Genomic DNA, 20,436 nt, shown 5'->3' on the forward strand with positions numbered 1-20,436 from the left:
TCCCGGCAGCAACGGGCGCTTGCTGCTCCGAAAAGCCCTTTGTTGTTTGAAACCATGTCAAGGCTTTTCATCGCATTGCATCACTCAGCTGGCCAGGCTACAGCTTCACCTCATCCGAGGGGAAAGGCAAGCCCGGAGCATCGGCAGAACCAGATCTGCGGCGGAGGAAAGCGGGATGCTGGGGTGGCGCAGGACCAGCCTTCGGTGGGGGCCAGGCCTGGAAGAGGCCGGCCAGCAGCTGCATTCCTGTATCGCCGGCCAAAATCCACGTGCCTTCCTCCACAGCGCAAATGAGGAACGACTCGGGCTGACAGCTCTTGCGTGGATAAACCCAAACACAGTCGGCAGCCAGCACGGGCGGATAACCTGGGGCGGCTACAGCCCGGCTGCTGGCAGGCAGCGTGCAGTCAAAAATGCTCGTGTCTCCCCAAGGTGAAGCCGGGATGCGCGGCGCAGCGGGAAGGAGGGGGATCCCTCCCCAGTCCACCCTGCTACGCTCCCCTCATCTGCTCGCTCTCCCTGCGAGGCCTCGCGAGAGGCAAGATGCCCCCTCCCAAGGCGCGAGCTTTGCCCCGCTGCGCCTCTGTTTCTGCTCGCTTGCTAATTATGCCCTCACCCACGCACCGCGCGGCGGGGAAACTCAGAAGACCGGCTCTGAGCACGCAGCGGGTTTTATCTGGCGAACATCTCGGCGGCGGTGCCGGAGCCTTGGCACGCTAACAGAGCCGCTGTGCTCTTCCCAGCAGCTGCGTGCGGGGAGCAGCACGGCCTCCGACTGAATCGCAACCGGCTGCGGCAAGGAAAGGGGGAGAAAAAAAATAAAAAGGCCCAAAGTGCAAAACAAAAGGCACCTGCCCTGTTTCGCCGCAGTACCCGGCGCTGCTGGCAGCCGCCCCAAGCTCCCACGCTTTAATGTTTCAGCAGCCATTGCCTCCGCAGAGCGGCCAGAGGATGGCGAGAGCCAGGTGGTCTCAACCCCTCTTCCCTTTAAAAAAACACTTCCAAGTCACCCAAACTGCAGCCATTGCCAGTGGCAAGTTCACTGCCTTTAAAAATTAATATTAATATCTCTTACCGCCCCCCCCCCAGTAACAAAAAGCACCTAACGGCTCCCCACGCTGTGCCTGCTGAGGGCTGCAGCCTGGTGCACAACCTCCATCTCTCAGTCCCATCAGGTCACCGTCACCCACACGCCATCCCCACGCCCCCGTACCCAGCCCCAGCCCGGCAGCCAGCACTCCCAGCCCCTCGCCGTCCTCGCACGGCGGCCGGTGGCAGGGCTGGGTGGCCTTTGGTGTCCCCTTGGCGTGATGCCGGTGGCAGGGCTGGCTGTGCCTCCCACTCCTGGTGCGGGGAAGAGATGGGAAAGGCTCCTCGGAGTCCTGTGCGGGAGGACAGGAGGGGCCTCGGTCACTGTGTCAGCTCCAGCAGCAAGAGAGGGGACGTGGATGTGACTCCGGCACCTGGGGAGGGAAAGAGAAAGCTCATTAACGGGCGTGATGCTCGACTCAGCCTGCGCAAGGGAACACCAGAAAAGGGGTTGTACATTGGCAGCTACTGGGGTAACCCCTGCCCAGACCCCGGGGACGGGTGGAGATGGAAAGCAGTTGGATTATTTGGGGTTTGGGGTGCGCTTTGCTTTCGTAGAGGGGAGAGAGTAGGGGTTCAGCTGGGGAGGGCTCAGAGCACCAAGGAGCTGGGTAGAGTCAGCCAGGAAACCTCCGTGGACATGACAAGGGCATGAAAAGTTGAGGGGAATGAAGCGATTTTAGCTTTTTTTTTTTTTTTTTTTTTTTTTTTTTTTTTTTAAGGTGAGGAGGGCCCAAGAACTAAAATAGACAAAACAAAAAGATCCTTTTTCTCTTTTTTTCCACCAGTTCCTCCAAAACCATCGGTAGGCCTGACATTTCCAAGGGGTTGATTAATCCAGTCTGGGGCCCAGCTCCGACTGCACACGTTTCCATCTGCGCAGGGTTAGGAAAAGCCCGATTTTTTTTTCATCAACTTTCCTCCCCAGGCCAGCCACTCCCTTCCCACGCTGCCTGATAAACTGGCTTCAGAGACAACCAGCCGCTTGGAAGGAGCGGCAGAGGCAGAAAATGGCAGTCCCTGTTTATCCAGCCTCGCCATTATACGCATGCTAATGGGCTTCCCTAGGAGCCACCACAAGAAACCAGCCGTGACTTTGTTCCAACAACACCGGCGAGGGTGTAACAGGTTGCAAACAACCAACCCAGCAGCACGCAGCTGAGCTGCGGCGTTCCGGAGCCGGGAGATTGTCCCCAGGTTTTTTTAGGCTGCTGTTTGCAGGCGCTCAGGGGTTTTGCACAGGAAGATGTCCGGCTGCGAGCAGGGCTCTGCGGAGGGGGCCGGGAGCAATGCAAAGCAACAAAATCTGCCGCTGTAATTAAATAATGAGGACAAGCCACCCAACAGATCCGATGTTTTGTGTGACTGCGGTATCCGAATAGAGTCCTGGGCCTGGCACACTGCCTAAATCCTTGCAGCAGCTTTGGGGCTAAAGTTCAGCTTTTAGGTGCCAGAGACGCCTCAAAAACCAGCAGCCTCAGCCACTAAGCACCCACCCAATAGCAGACACCAGCTGCTGGTGTCACCCCCGCAGCCTTTGCAGGAGCCAAACCCACCCAAAGGCTCCGGTCAGAGCCACAAAATGGGCTCTGAGCTTTCGGATGAGCCCCAGGAACAGGAGCCTGAGCCATGCCTGGCCCTCAGTCTCCACTCCCTACAGCCCAGACTGAGAGGAGGGTCCTGCAGAAGCCAAAAAGCACTGGGACAAGAACCCTTGGTGCCTAGCTGCTACGGGATTTGGTTCATCCCCATTTGTTCTGAGATGGGAGCTCTGACCTCGCCATCCCAGGGGAGTGTTTGCAGCTCAGGGGCCAGCACGGAGGGATGCAGTGACTCCCCTCTCCATCTCATCCTCTGTGTCTGGACCACGCAGCCTGCAGCTCCCTCGTCCCCAGCAACTGTCCCAACCCCCAGCTGAAGGCTCCTCTCTCTGGCCCAAGCGAATCTGTGCCTCTGCCCCATAAAAATGAGAGCATCACATAGGACAGATGGTTTGAAGATGCCACTTTCAATTTGGAGACAGGCAGCTGGGAGAACCTGTTCCTAGCACTGCCTGAAGTCACCTCCTGGGAGGAGCAGAGCTGTCCCCCATCAATTGTCACCGCACAGGACTGCACAGACCACCCAGCATTGTCCCCTGGGCTCCTGGCTGGGCTTTGCTTGTGTTTTAAACCCAGAGAGTCTTTATTACCCGAGTGCTCTGTGTTTTATTGCCCTTTTGTAACAATTCACCTCTTCGTGGCTCCACCACCACAGGTGGGAGGAGACCAGGCTTTCTTGTTCCATATTGCTAATCACGGCTTTTGATCCCTGGAATTAACTGCTGGCAATAAGCACTAAATTCACGTCACTCGGCATCCTCGGCAGGGGCGCTGGGACCTCTGCCGAACGGTGCCCCGGCTCCAGCTGGGAAGGGCGAAGGCCGTGCCCTTGAGGAAACGTTTCCAGCTGATCAGTTTTACACTTTAAACGAAAAACAAGTTTGGTGTTTTATGAACAACATTTTTCAAGGACATGTGATTTGGGTTTCAGGGCTGGTATGAATGCAACCTTACCAATTTCTAGGCAAGAAGATTGTTTTTTCATGAGTACAAAGTACTTTTTCCTACTGTGTGATTGCCTAGGCCTTTCCCCACCCGCCTGTCTTGCTCTGCTCAGAGGGCACCTTGGATGGTTCCTCCTGAGCCCTCTCCAGCCGTGGGAACTTCCCATAGCACTAGCATCCCCAAAACAAACGAGCACCCGGCCACATGCTGGCCAGCCTACCTTCTGGGTGCCCCTGCTTGCAGGAGGATCCCATGGGGACCAAAACAGGTGTTGCAGCAGGGACCTCACATGGTGGGAGCTGCAAGCCAGAAGATCCCTCAGCCAGACCTGCTGCTGTAGGATGACAACGATCCTGACAGTCCCGGGACCTTACAGCCAGTTCCTGGGCCCAGTTGTTGGCACGGGTGCAGCCAGGACAAGCCAAGGCAGGCGTGTGGGACGTGGCTGGTGTGGCACGGGCAAGGCATTCTGGACTGACCAGTCTTGGTGCTTTGCTTAAGGAGCTGTCACAGTGGCTGAGGCCATAACAATAATACAGCTTTAAAAAAAAATAAATCTCTAGACAAATGAAGAGACATTCTGCCTGGCAAGAACTCATGTCTATTTTAAATACTTCTTTTAACTGAAGAGTGGAAGCGAAGCCAAAAAAGCCTATAAAACCCTCACACAGTGACTTTTCACCGCTTTTATTTGCAGGCTGGCATACTACAGACCCCAGTTTTGTTGTGCTTGTGCCAAGCAGTGGGGGGGGGGAATATCCACACAACCCCCACAAAGCTGTTTATTAGGTCCGAGCAACCCAAATACAGCAGGGAGGGAAAGAGGTAGGAGAGGAAAATAATGTTTCTGTGACTTTGGAGACTGCTTTTTATTCTGTGGCTGAAGAATCAACTGCCACCTCAAAATATTCCCTATTCCCATTCCCAGCAGCGCAGCTGGTGTTGGGCTTTAATACTCAGACGCATCTGCTAGCAGAGAAAATTAATTTTCAGCTCTATGATGGCTCTTGAAGGGAGGCCTCATCGACCTGAGCCGAAAATGATGGAGTCCTCGCACTCTCTGCTGCAATATTTAATAGCTGAGTGGCAGTTAATTAGATTACTGAGACACTGTGACAGATGCTAGGCAACGCCTGAGGAGGAGAATTTGGAAAGGCTATTATCTTCCAGTGCTGGGAAAGCTCTCAGAGATCTCTTTTAACCCTTTCCACTCTTGCCCTGCCCTCACTGTGGTCCAACCCATGTTAAAACCAGGTGTTTCACAAATCAAAAGCCAGCATCATGCTCTGGGTGCTTTTTTTTTTTTTTCCACCTGCAAAAAGCAGGTGGCCATGTTGGGCAAATGCCTGGCAGAGGTGCCAGGAGCTCCTCCCCACTTCCCAGCTGGCATCAAAAGAGACGATGACTGGGAGATGCCGGTAATTTCACCCACTGGGCAATTCCCAGGCGCACGAACCACACCAAGAGGGAAGCAGGGAAGCGAGAGGCTGTCAGGAGGTGTGGGCAGCATTCTTTCTTCCCTGTATTGAGTGAAGTGGATTTTGATGAGTCTATGGAAGAATTTCCCTCCCCGCAGTCCCCGCCTTCCCAATAAAACTGTAAGCGAAGCTTGTCAATCCCGCCCCCGTACGTGAGGGTTTCCCAGCTCCTTCAGCTCGTTGGGAGGTAGCCTCCAACCACCAAAGCAGGGTTGTGAGCGTTGCCAGCACTGTAAAACTGCAGACTGAGCTAACACAGGTGTTATGGACTTCCTGGGAAGACGATGCTATCCAGGTGTCGCCTGTATCAATATCTGCTTTCACCATGCAAGGTGAGAAGAGTTCTTGGCCTTTGCCTGGCCAGCTGCACCTCAGCACAGATTGGTGAAGATGTGCAAAGCTCTGTGGAGCGAAACTGGTAACCAGAATGGCAACCAAGCATCCCACTGGGGAGGAGAGAGGAGGAACCAACTGCCCTGTCCCAGTGGCATTGCAATAGCACCTTCCCTGAGCAAGTGAGAACTGAAGCACCAGAACAGCACAGGACATCATGAGTTTCCACCAACTGTCTTGTTCTCACACACCCCAAAACACCAATAAACATATTCTTCTGGTTACAAAACCCCTTCCCTCCCACTCAGGTCTCAGACAGAAATCTCAGAAGTTCTGATTTAACAAGCAACAGCCTGGATGTTAAATAAACACCAGGACCATCAAATGCACCACGACTTCTGAGCTTCTGCTTCTACTACCCACTGAAATGTAAATACAGAGCAAACAGAGACGGCAGGCGGTTTGGAACTAGATGATCTTTAAGGTCCGTTCCAACCCAAACCATTTTATGATTCTATGACCCAGGATTTGCCGGCATCCCAAGGGTCACTTGCCTACGTATTCATCGGCTCGGAATAAATCACCCTGATACTCAGCAAAAATACTGAACCACTGAGACTTTTTCCAAAGCAGTTGTTGCCCTGGTGTCTCCCAGGATTCATATGTAAGTGCTTTAAGAAACCATAACCGCCTCAATCACATGGGGACAGGATGTATCCTATGGTGACAGCCATGACAGCAGGCGTGGACACATCTTCCCTCCCATATCCACATACAGAAGGGTGATGCTGGCACATCCAGCTAGCTGAGAGCAGAGGAAGAGGAGCTGTGGCCTGCTTGCCACCATCTAGGTAGATCTAGCTCTTAGGATACTGAGTGAACCATCTGGAAAGAAGAGAAACTTTGGAGCTAGCTGGACTTACAGTATAGCAGAGTTGATTACTCTTTTCTGGTGCTGCATTCCACCTTTAAATGCACCCTTCTCATAAAACATGAGCAACCTGGAACCCAGCGTGGTGCATAGAGACGCACTTGAGGTGAGAAAACAAGTTTTGGTTTAAGAGGAGAAGACCCTTACCTTATTGACCTCCTGGATACAAGCCCCCGAGCCCTGACCCTCATCATGATGGCAAGTGCTTCCAAGTGCTGACAAAAGCTGTGGGGATGAGCGAGTAAGGCACCGTTGTGATACAGTTCCACGTGTCTGACGTAGGGTCATAGCAGTCCAGCGTTTTGCACCTCTGAGTCCCAAAGTAACCCCCCACCACGTAGAGTTTATTCCCTGAGGCCAGAGCGTGGCACGACATGCGCTTGGCTGTCATGTCCCCAATGCGCGTCCACTGGTCCGTTTCGCAGTCAAAGCGGTAGGCGGATGCTGCCGTGAACTCGGTGTCTCCTCCCATGATGAAAATCTGGCTGCCTAGGACAGCGGCTGCCGTGTAGCGCCAGGGCTGTGGACATTCCGCTTTGATCATCCACCGATTCTCAGCTGGATCATAGCACTGGACTTTGGACACCATGTCTCGGTGAATGCTGGTCCCACCAAAGACAAAAAGCTTGAGCCTGGCACTCACCACCGCAGCGTTGCTCACTCCATCTCTCAAAGGAGCCACCATTGTCCATTTGTTGGATATGGGATCGTACTTCTCTACTTGCTTCAAGGAAACAGAAGGAGATGCAGGAAAGACTCCAGCTACCGCAGTGTGTCCACCAACCACGTACAGGCAGTTCTCCAACTCAGCCGAGCCGTGCCCAAACCGGGCTATTAACATGGGGGCAGCTTTCGACCATTCCTCATGAACAGTGTCGTACACCCACACGTCTTTGGAGACCCCGTTCTCTGAGCCCCTGCCTCCAGTGATATAGACTTTGCAGCCAATGGCACAGGCGCTAAACTCCTTCCGTGGACTCGGCAGGTCTGCTTTGGGGATAATTTCCTTTGCTTTGTGATCCACCTGGTAGATCTTATCACACATGAAAGTCTGTCCTCCCAGGATCAGCAAGGTGTGCCCAGCTTTGCGAGGCCTGGCACAGGGACTGGTGACCACCCCATCATTCTGGAGTATCTTCTTCTTGCATTGAATAGCTTCATCCAAGACAAGCTTGTTCCTTTCATCCACCATGATCAAGTCCTCACAAGCCAAGGCTTCCTTGAGGCATTCAGAAGGAAGCAAGGCCAGACGAACATTCCTCAGAAGTTCTGGGAGATAAGCCTTCCTCTCATCCAGATTGTATTTCACCCACTGGATGACAGCCTTAAAGACCTTTTCTTCATCTTCAATTTCCAGCTCATCACTGGAGATGAGGTCCAACAGAGTGTCCTTGGAAAGGTTGTTGAAGTCTTCGCTCTTGTGAACAGTCTCAAAGTTGACCAGGCACATCCTCCAGGAGAGCTCATAGAGCCGCCGGCACTGATGAGCATCTGAGAGCAGCATCATGCCCAGGCAGTTGGAAGGGTAGAGGTTCTTCTCCAGAAACTCAGCTGCCGCATCTCGGACATCGTGGAACTGCAGCATGTCTCCAGCCTCCAGGAGAGACTCTGCGTTCTCCTCGTTGATGATGATCCGAGAGGAATAAGCAAAGTCCAACAACAGCTCCAGCACCTCTGGATGGAGGCTATCATGGAAGTTCACCTCATCACCCAGGCTCTCCCGGAGGCCGTTGCTAAACATGGCTTCGAAGTATCTGCTAGAGGCAGCCAGCACTGCCCGATGACATGGGAACGACCTGTTTCCTGCCCAAAGGGTGACATCGGTGAACATGCAGTGCTTCCGCAGGGTGTTCAGATGGGACAAGACGCAGTCTGGGTGGGAAGCTTTGTGAAAAAGCAAGATGTTCATGGAGCCGGTGCTAGTCCGGGATTTACGGTTCTCATGGACGCTGACTGACATGATGGCAGAGCTCTTGCCTGCAGAGAAAAAAACAGAAAACCCGTTATTCTCTTGTCCTCGTTGAGGTAAGGCACGGAGAATATATGCTGTCCAACTCTGGAATATCTGAATGGACCTCAAATGTGAAAAACCAGGTGACACCCCAGTGCCCCTGCTCTGTGGATGCTCCTGCACCCTGGTTTGCAGAGCCCATGCCTCCTGCACCCTCACATCCTCCAAAAATTTAACGGGGACTGAGCAGGGTGGGAAGGCGGAGGGGGGTGAGGGGCGAAATTCTACACTTTGGTTTCAGCAACAGAGCAACAAAGTGAAGCAATCAAAACCCAAACTTGGCGGTAAATTGTCTTCACAGCCCCCAGAGGCTGTTGGCAAACCGCAGAAGAGTCATTTTTTGTTAGAAAACAGCGTTAAGGGAGCAGCCTATCCAGGATAAAGGGCACCGGTCTGCTCTTGGCGCAGCAGAAATCAAGTTTGGCTTCTCATTTTCATGAAGATTACTTCAGGTTTAGAAAAGGCAATTGTGACTGGTTTATTTATGGGATATTTAGCTACCAGCACAAGCCAAAAAGTTTAGAACAAATTTTACCAAACCCTTTCATTGTCATTTTTGTTGATAAAACTTACCAGACACTTCCTGTAACTTAAACATTTTGCAGGACAAATTCACATCAGGCAGCAAGACAAAAGCGACAGCTAAATTATGCTTTTTAACAGCCAGGCAGAAGCAAACACCGGGCTTTTATTAGCTAATATTTCATTTCAGTGCTACCTGATACCTACCCTTGCCCGTGGAAGAAAAGCCCTTTGGACCAACCAAATTAATAGTGCTTAGATGATAAAATCCAAGTCATTTGCTCCAAAATATTTTACCCAGCTCTATTTTGTCCCCATGTAACTGAAGCAGACAGACAGACATGGATACGGTTCTCCCTTACAGCAGAAAGTCGGTAGCACAACTATCCTGAGGTTTGACAAAAGAGCCTGAGAAAAAAAGAAAAACGGGGTCGGCCTGCTGCGCCTGCGCTACAGGCCCTGTGACAGCAGACCCAGCGAAGCCATCGCAGGCACTCCGCTGGATGACGTCCATCGTTCAGTAAAAGAGACTCTGCCTGGTCGAAAGCGGAGTTTGCAAGCAGGCAGCCCACTAAATGGGTTAAAGACGTGGGCAAGTCAAAGAGCTTGAGGGGATCTGAACTGTCCCGCAGTGGGCGGGGAAGGCTTCCACCTCTCCTTCAGCCTCCCATCCACTTCTGGCCTCCCACCTCATTTTGGACTCTATGCTTGCTCAGCCTCAAATCCCTGGCCTCTCACCCTCTTTTGGCCTAAATGCTTCTTAAGCCTCAAACAGACTACATCTCATTTTGGCTTCTCACCAATTTTAGCCTCCACAGATGTTCAGCCTCAGCTCTTCCTCACACAATAACCCCCTTTTTGCCTCCTACTTGCTTTTGGCCTGCACACATGATCAGTCTCAACTCTTTGTCATTCTTTCAAACTCCTTTGGCCTCTGATCCACTTTTGGCCTACCACGCACTTTGGCCACCAAACTGCCTCAGTCTCAACTATTCCTCAGCATCCCACATCCTTCTGGCCTCCAAAACTATTCTGGCATCCACACTGGCCCAGCTCAACTCTTCTTCAGCCTCCTAAGACCTTTGGGCCTCCCCAACCTTTACAGCCTACACATTCAACCAGCCTCAACTCTTCCTCAGCCTCCCACCACCTTTGGGCCTCCCACAACTTTATGGCCTCCATACTCAATGAGCCTCAACTCTTGCTCAGCCTCCCACTACCTCTGGGCCTCTCACAACTGTATGGCCTCCATGCTCTCCCAGCTTCAACTCTTACTGAGCCTCCCACAACTTTACGGCCTCCACACTCACACAGCCTCAACTCTTCCTCAGCCTCCTACCCACTTTGGGCCTCTCACAACCTTGTGGCCTCCATATTAGCCCAGTGTGAACTCACCCTCAGCCTCCCAACCTCTCTGAGCCTCCCACAACTTTATGGCCTCCACACTCACACAGCCTCAACTCTTCCTTAGCTTCCCACCCCCTTTGGGCCTCCCACAAATTCATGGCCTCCACTCTCACCAGCCTCAACTCTTTCTCAGCCTCCCACATCTTTTGAGCCTCCCACATCTTTATGGCCTCCACTCTTGCACAGCCTGAGCTCTTCCTCAGCCTCCAACACCCTTCTGGCCTCCCACCGCATTTTTACCTCCCATTCCCTTTTGGCATCCAGACTTACTCAACCACAACCGTCCCTCTTCCTTCCACCCCCTTTAGACCTCCCAGTGCCTTCAAGCCTCCACACTTGATTAGCCTCACTTCTTCCACAGCTTCCCACTTTCTTTTGGCCTCCCGTTCCCTTTCAGTCTACCACCCACTTTTGTCTTCAAAATGGCTTAAGCCTTAACAATTTCTTCAGCCTCACAGCCCCTTTTCACTTCTACACTTACTCAGCTCCTCTTCCTTGGCCTCCCACGCCTGTTTCTTTCCCCACTCTTTCTGGCCTCCTACCATCATCAGCCTCCCACCATCACTCAGCCTCCACGTTCACTCTGCCTCAACTTTTCTTCATCCTCTGGCAGGTCGCAGCTCTGACCTGGCTGAGACCTGGAGCCACATAACCCTCCCACGCTCCATGGGTGGATGACCTCAAGTGGAGGTGGATGGACAAATAAGCTGCCTGACTCACGCTCCGCTCATGCACTTCCTGCCCCCTGCTTCTCCAGTGCTTCCGAAAAAGTCCGAATTTGACAAATAGTTGTGGGCACGTCCCTCTTTCCCTACCCTCTGCTGTGAATTACTGAGGCTGGTCCTCCCAAGGCCTCCCTCGTTCCTCAGGGCTCTGTTGCAGCCCAGAGAAAAGGTCTCTCTGTGCTTCTCCATGCAGAAACGACAGCTTGCCCAAGCGGCCACAACTCCTCCGTGGCCTCTGAGCCAGGCAGCAGCACTGCTGCACGTATTCGGGTTGCGTGCTCATCCCCAAAATCCCTGCAGCCTGGGTTTGAAGGCCCCAAGCTCATTTTGCTCACGATCAGAGGCTGCGTGGAATCAAGGCTTCAACACAGGAAGGAAAACGCCATTATGGAGCAGCGCTGTGACGTACATCTGAGCGAAGTGCTTTCCAACATCTACACCCAGCGCAGCTCATTTAAGAGGCTGTATGGATTCCCGTGTCAAAGCTCTGTAATGCCGAAGCAAAGAATACAAATGAAACATTTATGAGTCTGCTAAAAGCTATTGATTGAGGTTCCTGTTCCTGCAACCTCAGAAACCACCCTGCCATTGCTGCTGCTTGCTTTGCTTGCGGCTCAGGTCAGCGACTCAGTGTTAACCTTTGGTTTGCTTATGCACAAAAAATGAAGCAATGTATACAGGACAGCTACGAAAACAAACAAAAAGACAGCAGGAAGGCAGCGTAATTTTTTCTAACACTGAGATTAGAAAAGCCACTACTCAGAATGGAGCAAACAGACAATTTAGAAATTTTAAATGTCCATATAAAAGCTGCAGCGGAGCCACTTTACACACACATATATATATATACAGACACATAGAAGGGCCTGTTGTGATAGGACAAGGGGTAATGGTTTTAAAATAGAGGGAGGTAGATTTAGATTGGATATTAAGAAAAAATGTTTTACAATGAGGGTTGTAGAACACTGGAACAGGTTGCCAAGAGAGGTGGTGGATGCCCCATCCCTGGAAACGTTCAAGGCCAGGTTGGACGGGGCTCTGAGCAACCTCATCTGGTTTGGAGATGTCCCTGCTTCTTGCAGGGGGCTTGGACTAGATGACCTTTAAGGGTCCCTTCCAACCCAAACCATTCTATGATTTGATGCATACAGACACACATGTATAAAATCTCAGGCTTCTAACATCAAACATCTTGTCCAGGGCATTGGGTAACCAAATAATATTTCTATCCAACAGGTATTAAACAATATCCAGGGAATAAACCGTCAGGTTCTGGTCCAGTCCCCATTAGCACCGCTCTTCACATCACCTTGTCCCACTGCAGGCGTCAACTGATCCCCAGTACAACTGCAAGGCTGCAAGCTCAAGAGGCCGCAGCCACAGCCCCTCTCCTGGAGCCAGTTATGGCACTGGATGTCACTGGTCACAGAGCAGCAGGGCTAGACAAACCATTAACCTGAAACTAAAGCAGCCTCTGAACTCTGGTGTGCAGCCATCTCACCAACAAGGCTTGTTTGTGGTTTTCAGCAGCTTCCAAACAGCTTGTTTTGAGGGCTTCTTGAATCCTGCCATAGCTGGGCACAAGCACAGCAGCGGCAGGTACTAATTCGTCCCCTCACGAACACACCCCACTCACGCCTCAGCCTGCCAGAGAACTTGGCATCATCCCACCCGTATCAGATGAACAGAAACTGCAGGCAGCAGCTATTTCATCTGATTGGTTTCTTCCAAAATCTAGCAGCCTTATAAACCTCAGAAGGCTGTAACTAAAAAGATCTTCTACAATTCTCCTGATGTGCACAAACCTGTGTGCTTCAGCTTAAGCAATGTTTAACTGCAGCCATGAACAGGCTGGACCCATGACGTGATCTTGTGAGGTACTTCTCAGAAGTGGATGCATGCAGAGCAGAATTTGGTCCCTTCCACATTCCTCCCTTACTCAGCTATTGAGCTAAAGAGAAAAAACAGAACCACTCAGAGTGAGGAATATTTTACAGAAAGAAACCTGTCAGTGGCTCCTGCCAAGCTCCCACCTGCTCTGCGAGTGCTCAGGGAGTCATCAGAGCTCCCAGCTGCATCCTCCATCACGCAGGAGGCTATCGCTAGAACAGATGCGTCAACACAAACAGCGGAAGGCATGACCTGAACAAACTGGGTCTTGGATTTCTCCACGCCGCATTCATTTTTTTTTTCCTTCAAGAGGCGGTTACTGAAAAAATAAATATCTACTGCATAGCCTTTCAGAAGGATCTTGCTGCACGCAGAGGCAGACGATAACCCTTCTTCCATATGGATGAGGGCAGAGGGGCATCAGCTTTTTGACAGCCATCCCACGCTGTCTGCTGGCTATAGTATTCCCCTGACTGTCTGCAGCCTTTGTACAGCAGATATAGGAAAGACAGGATTTTTCCAGCAGAGCAAGATAAGGGCGCTTTGAAAATCCTTCCACTCACCCACACGGGGCAGACTGCAAGCCTGAAGGAGGGCAGGAGTTGGCTCAGGGAGAAAAGACCCCTCGGATCTCAGCTCATGAAGAAAACACCCCAGCAGTCTCTGTGGACAGAACAAAGCTGGTAAAGAGAACAAGGGGAAAAAACAAAACCATAGAACTGGCCCAACTCCCCACCCAAACAACGGCCACAGTTCTCCTGTCCAAGAGCCTCTTGCTTCCTACAAAGTGTGCCGCAGCAGAAGGCTCTCCCTCCCACGTCGCCATGTCGGAGCCCTGCTTTAGGGACCTGGTACGGGCCATTTCGGAGAACCTCAGGAATCGCTCCACCACCTCTTGAAAAATCCAAGCAGCACTTAGAAACTGAATACTTCAAATCTGTATCAGCCTCCAGTCTCCAATCACAAAAGAAATGCATCGGAGAGGACAGCTCTGAGGACTATTGACACGTGAACTATGTTTAGCCAGGCTTGAGGTTCCCCCCCTCCATCTTAAACCAGCAGTCTGTCCACAAATCCCCAATTTCATTCACTCTCTGCAGGGAATTGCCAGCTAAGATGCTGCTTTCTTTCAACACAACAATATTGAGAGTGAATAAGATGTTCCCTAGTGGGACTTCAGGGGATCAAGAATCATTTCTGCTTAGAAGGGCAAAATTCAGGATTTATGAGTGTTCTCCCAAGCCCATGAAGGCTGGCTGAACACCAACAAAGAGCCCAAATCCCATGAACCAGAACTGGCACTTTCTGCTTGCCAATCAGACTTTCAGAGAAGCAGCAAGCAGAACACGTTTCTTTGTGCCCCACTCAACCATGAACTATTTAAAGCTGTAAATAAGTAAATAAATAAGCAGTAAGGTTCCTCGCTGGCTCAGCTCAGATGACCTGGAAGAAGCTGCTCACGCCGCAGCAGAGATTAATTCCCAAGCAGTCAGCTACGCAGGCTCCACGTATGGACTGCGCTACAGCCTACGGCCACTCCTTCCAAACCAGAGCTGACCTGCGACGGCTGCTTTCACAGGGAGGCAGGCATAAGATTCATTTCTATTTTCTCTCCAGTTTCACAATATCAGCCCTTTGGGCTGAAATGCTGTCTTGAATTCAGCCAAAATTCAACTTCTCCCTGGAAGCGGTGGGATAAATTCTCTACCCGTTAGTGACGCGCCTGCTTCCTTGTCCCAAATATCTGTACCTTTCCAATGCCTTCATAGACTCCACCACCTGGTGCTTAGGCCAGCAACACCATCTCAGGACAAAATTACTGGTATAGGACCAATTTCCCCCTTGCAGAGTAGCAAACTAGAAATCTAAACTCACCTCCTGGGCTGTCTTCATGGGGAAAAGCTCTTTCAAAAGCTGCTTAGGAGAAAGAGCAGTGTGGCAATGCAGAACTCAGCTACAGCTGCGTTTCAGATGCAATTTTCCAGCACTGAAGACCATCAAAAGGTTTGAGAAGGGTATCTATTACATGCAGGCACTCACGTACTCACAGACACAGCAGAAAAAACCCAACAGAAAACAGGAAGGAGACAGAAAACAAGAAAGGGGAAGGAACAAATGTGAAGATGTTTCAGATTATTTCCTTGCATAACACAGTGGACTGTCAGGTACACAGCCTGGAGCTGCTTGAAGTGCTCAGTACTAATAATGCCCTCCTATAAAGAGTGCCTGAGATGAAAGGAATTAAAATAGCACCTGGCATTTAGGGCAGCACTGCACTTGTTCGGCGTGGAGCCTGGGTTGCTGCCAGGTGGGCACCACAGGACCTTCACCGCATCGCCTCCCAGGCACGCTCTCTGCTCCGTCCACACCTCCCGCGCTGGGATGCAGACTGTGCTCTCTAACAAATCGCATTCATCTCCAGCACCTCCAGTGAATTTAGCGGTTTGCCCGTGTCAGACGAATTTGTTCTTGTTTTCTTCAGGATGACTAACGCGGCAAAGATGCAACTGTGATTCTGCATGCTGGAATTCAGGCATCGTAACTCTGCCGTGAATCAGAGGGTATCTCTGTAACAGAGCTGGATTTGGCCTTCCTGACAAACTCACATTTCATCATATTTGCAAATAGGCAAGAAAAGGAGAGACAGTTGACTCTGTTACCCCAGGACAGAATTTCTGATCCTGCCCCTGCCTTTGAGAATGGGAGGCATCCTTATCATTTCTTCTCATTTTCTCGCTTTCTAGTCTAGCCTGTATATCCTAGACAGAAACAGAGAGACCATGTGAAAGGCTCCTTCTGTTGGCTCAGACAGAAACTGGGAGGTTTTCCAAGCCCAATTCTGTAGGCTCCAGGAGATCAGATTGTCTGGAGAAGGTCCGGGCACGTATCTGAACGTGCTTACTAAAGCAAAGATGAACTCAGAAACTCAGTCTGTCCGTCACTGCTTCATATCCCATTCTCACCAGCAACCACCATTCCTCCCTTTAAACCTGTGCTCCACTCTGAGCCCAAAGCCACCACAAAAATCGACTGAATGCCACTTACACAGAAAACAGAAGTAGTATTGCTGAGCCGTACCAATTAGCGAGGTTCTTGTTCTGTCTAGCATAAGCACTGGTAAAAGGGGCAGTAATGCCTCAAATCTATAACACATGGACTAATCTGAGCCAAAGGCAACCGCATTCAAACCAAAATAAAAATACCCATAGGAAATCCACTTTGCATGCAATACATGCTGCTTTATTTGCAAATCAGGTATTGGACTTGCCACTCCGTAACTGAGTGACTCCATAAAGCTTCCTGAGCTACCTGGGAGGCAATCAAATAAAGTTCCCGTTCCCCACGAAGCACATTGGCTTTGCAGTTCCTGGGAATACCACACCCTCCTACAACCACTATCCAAATCGGGATAAATAAGGCTTTTAGCCACTGTTCAGGCTCCAGACAATAGCTTTTCATCGCTACGCCTTAACCCCAGTGGGTCTTTTCAGAGCCCCTGATTCATTTCAGAGGCCGCTGTGGGGTTTTGTCCTCCCCGCCTGCCCTCTAGCTCAACTGGTGAATAAATCCCATTCTGCCAGATCAATCACCATCGCTTTGCGAAATGAATGCAGGGCTGCAGAGGAGGCAAGCGAGTTTGCAGCCTCGGCTCTCAAATTATACTCAAAAAGGCTCCAGAATGGAAACAATCTACTTGATCGCAGTATCTACCCCAGCCCCATCTGGGCAAGATAAAGTCCTTTTCAAGCAAGCCAACTTGCTAATGTGCTGCTAAGGCAAAAGGCCTTTGGTACTTCTAACAGAGAGGAGCAGAACCACATGCCACTTCCCAAGGAGAGTTTAGAAGATGAGATGTGGTATACGTTAAATTAATGCCAGAATAACCACTGCAGCTGCTGACTCCAGAAAGCACATTCAGATCCTCCCACTCTTTCTCTGCACGCTGTGCCCGGCTACCAGAGCTGAGGCTGGCAGAGCCGACTGCTCCGACGGTCAGGCTGAACACAAGCCCTGCTATGGGTCTGTCTACCTGCTGTCAGGACAGGATTTCAGTTTTGTGCTTGGCCAGTTAATCTGGGGTTTTGTTTTGCCCTTCCTGCTCCCCTGCCAGGCAGGGGATCTTGATGCAACTGCCAGGTTTGATTTGCAGGAGCTCGTTTGCAACTGGCTGAAGCGTCAAGCTGTGGAGGTAGGAGGTCCATGTGCCTCCTGAACCGATTAGCCCCTGACGTTGACGGGCATGGAGACCAGCCATTCCCAGATGGATTGTAAAGCGCTGTCAGATATTGAAGGGTCTGGGGCTGCAAGAGAGGGCATTCCTCTCTGGACAGAGGGAACAAATGTGACATCCACCTCCGATCTTTTCATTTCAGTAGTAACACAGCATCAAACCACGCACTCAGCTTGCAAGTTCTGGATCAGCATGGGAGCACCGCCGCAGTCCAGGCTATCCTGGGCATCTGTGCACGCATCGCAAGCAAACCAGAGTGACTGCCAGTGGGCTACAGCAATAAATTTCCCTTGCCACAATCTGACAGGCTATCATATAAAACTGGTAGTCTTTGCAGAGTCTAATGGTCAGCAAGCAGACAGTGGTTATGGGACACGCACCGTTCCCAGGCTCGAGCAACGGGGGGAGGACAGAGCAGCCTGTACTGGCTGGAGTGATACCAATAGCCACCGCAGGGATATAAAGCTGATAAGCAAAGACAGACCGGTGCGAGGGTGGTTAAAGGTCAGGCCAGGGGGCTTGGGGTGGCTCGTTACAGTTAAATGCTTCCTAGCTGGCATTCCTGCAGCCACCGTTTTAAACAACGCCAGCTACATTCACTGCAATTCAATTACAGTCTATAAAAGACAGGAGTAAATCTACTCCTCAGTTCAAGTGCTGACACTGCTTCTTCAAACTTGTCCCTTCCACAGTCGCCGAGCGTCAGCCGCCGCCATGGACACCCCGGGCCAGCTCTGCCCGTCCTGCCCCACCTACTCACGCCCCGGGCCAAGGCACTGCTCAGCACCCTCTCTTTTGTAACGCTGCCGCTTCCCTCCCCATCTCGCTCTCGCAACGCAATGCCCATCCTCATCCACCTCCACAGATGGCCACATCCTGCCCTTCCTGTTTCACTCATCTACCTCGTAAACATTGCCTAAAACCTCCTCCGGCTGCTAAGAAGAAGGACCTGAACTCCTGCAGGCTTTGGGGAGCGGCTGGTTAGCACTGTAGGACAAACACAGCATCATAATTCACACACACATACGTACACATAGGTATGCACACACTCCTTGTCCCAATCCAGGACCGCGTCCAGCACTCCCTCCAGCGCTGGAGGAACCCTATTATACATCAGACACACGCGCATTTTCACACGTTTGGAGTATGTGTCATGCAGCATCTTGTCATCTGTTCCCAAGCTGTCTGCCTTCATGGATTTCATTTGCCAAGCTCCTTCAGTTGATTGATTTTCAACCGGCCTTATCTCCTCTCCAAAGCCACATCCAAGACACCACCCTCACTGCCTGAGTTACGGGAACCTGCCCCAAACGCAGCACGGGAGGGGGCACGGGGCACACTTCACGTACATGCTGAGGCAGAAGGACTTAAGATAACAATCCCCAAATACTTGAGAAAATGAACAAAAAAAAGGCAGGAAGTTTAAATCCCCCAGTGCTGAAGCTGCTTGCAGTCTCCTGTGTCAGCTTTACAGTGCAACTGATTTGCTTCTGCAGCAAATTTCAGTCTGGTTTTAGTCCTGGGAATCTTGTGTCCACTCCACACCTTCCCACTACAGAGCAAACTCCCACCTGTGCCTCTTCCCCAAGTACTTCACTGAAAAAAAAAAAAAAATATATATATATATATAGCTATAGGCTTATCACAGAGATAAACCAGAGCAGATGGTGAGGGTTAAAGACACAAAAGAGTCAAAATGTGGTTTTGGATAAGAAAAGACAAAGGAAAGGACAAGGAAAACAGAGAGGCCCCAGCAAGGGTCCCACCTCACGAAGGAGTCAGACCCCTGGAGATGTGGGCAGAGAAAAGAAAGCACACGGGAGCTGAGACCTGGTTTACACCTACTCTGAAAGGAGACCGTGACCGGAGCGCCGATCAGTAACACAGCCGGGTTAACAGTAGCAGCTGGCCACCACCAGAAACGCGCAGGGTGTGTTATAAACATCTCGGGTTGTTTCTAAGGTGAGTTCAATAAAAACAAGTGTCACAAGACACAGGAAGGAGGAAGATGAGGGAAGCTGTTAAAGTATAAAGGTTATCGAGTTGTTTGTTTTTTCTGGGGCTCCGGATCTGTCCAGAAGTACGCTTGGAGGAAAACTACAAAAGCTACAGCCTATGGCACCCTGACACTCCAGATCGCAAGAGAAGACATGCAGAGACTGCCAGGAAAAGAAAACAAAAACCAGTAATGTAGCTGGGGCTCTCCACATGAACAGCACGAAACCCTGCGGTGCCTGCTTATGAAATGCTGAGGACAGAAGATTCTCCAAGCACAGATTTGGGCAGTCTAAGCCCTCCACCCCAACAAGTGCAAGTGGATGACAGAAAAAAAAAAAAAACAACAAACCCAACTACCAAACAGGCTTGTAACTTTTTTTAAATGCAAAGGGGCCTGTAAGGACAGCAGCGGGATGCCGGATTATTTTTTCTCTGTCAGCTCAGCTCAGTCACTCACGGCAACCTGCACGCTGCTCTAGACAGGGCTGCTTGAACTGATTTCATCAGAAGGGCGATGGAAGTTGCGGCCCCTAAAGCGCAGTTTTGAGAGATGTATGGAGAAGAGAGGGAAAAAAAAAACAAAAAAAACCAACCCCAACACTATTTTACTCTCACATTCAAGACATGAATAGCAGATTTTTCTTTTTCTTTAGAAGAAAAAGTCCTTCACCCTTCACCTCCCTGCCCGCTTTCTACCCGAGTGGAACCGGCCCGTGGAACTCAGCGCCCCGCGACCCGCAGGGCCGGTGACCGGGCGGCACCTTCTGTCGGGGGCCGCCGCCCCCCTGCCCTCCCCTGGCCCCGAGTCCCCGCAGAACCGAAGCCCGGCCGTTCGGAGCGGGACCCGCACCTCGGGAAAATCACTCACCGCTTCGCTCCGCGCCCGGCCAAACCAAAACCTCCGGCAGCCCCCCGGGGCGCCCGGCGGGGAGGAGGGGCGGGCGGCGGGCAGCGCCGGGGCGGAGCGCTGAGTGGGGGTGGGCGGCTCCCCGGCCCACACGTGGGCGTCCGTTGCGATCGCTGCGCGGCAGCACCCCCGCCGCCCCCGGCCCCGCGCGCTCGCCGGACACAAAGTCACCGGCGGGTGGAACCTGCCTCGCGTGGGACTCCGGGGGCGGGGCCGGCCGCCGCGGCCATTCAGGGGGCGCCGAGACCGTGACGCGTCTCTCCGCCTCGGCCCCCTGCGGAGCGGCGCATGGGAGGGGGCGGGCGCAAGCGGTGAGCTGAGACCAATAGAAGGAAAGGAAGGCGGCTTGGGGGCGGGATGAGGGAGGC

At 51.7% G+C, this 20,436-nt stretch overlaps 1 protein-coding gene across 1 annotated transcript; it reads right to left on the reverse strand.

Annotated features, from left to right (window-relative positions):
- Positions 1 to 1,142: 1,142 nt before the first annotated feature.
- KLHL25 (kelch like family member 25) lies at positions 1,143 to 20,180 on the reverse strand. The gene is made up of 3 exons (XM_086757182.1): positions 20,030 to 20,180; positions 6,525 to 8,354; positions 1,143 to 1,463 (listed from the first exon to the last, which is right to left on the reverse strand). The coding sequence occupies exon 2, from the start codon at positions 8,335 to 8,337 to the stop codon at positions 6,568 to 6,570; it is 1,770 nt and encodes a 589-aa protein (XP_086613308.1). The 5' UTR covers positions 8,338 to 8,354; positions 20,030 to 20,180; the 3' UTR covers positions 1,143 to 1,463; positions 6,525 to 6,567.
- Between the last annotated feature and the right edge of the window lie 256 nt (positions 20,181 to 20,436).

The sequence above is a fragment of the Chlamydotis macqueenii genome, chromosome 12 (assembly GCF_036417535.1).
Source record: "Chlamydotis macqueenii isolate bChlMac1 chromosome 12, bChlMac1.mat, whole genome shotgun sequence".
NCBI lineage: Eukaryota > Metazoa > Chordata > Aves > Otidiformes > Otididae > Chlamydotis > Chlamydotis macqueenii.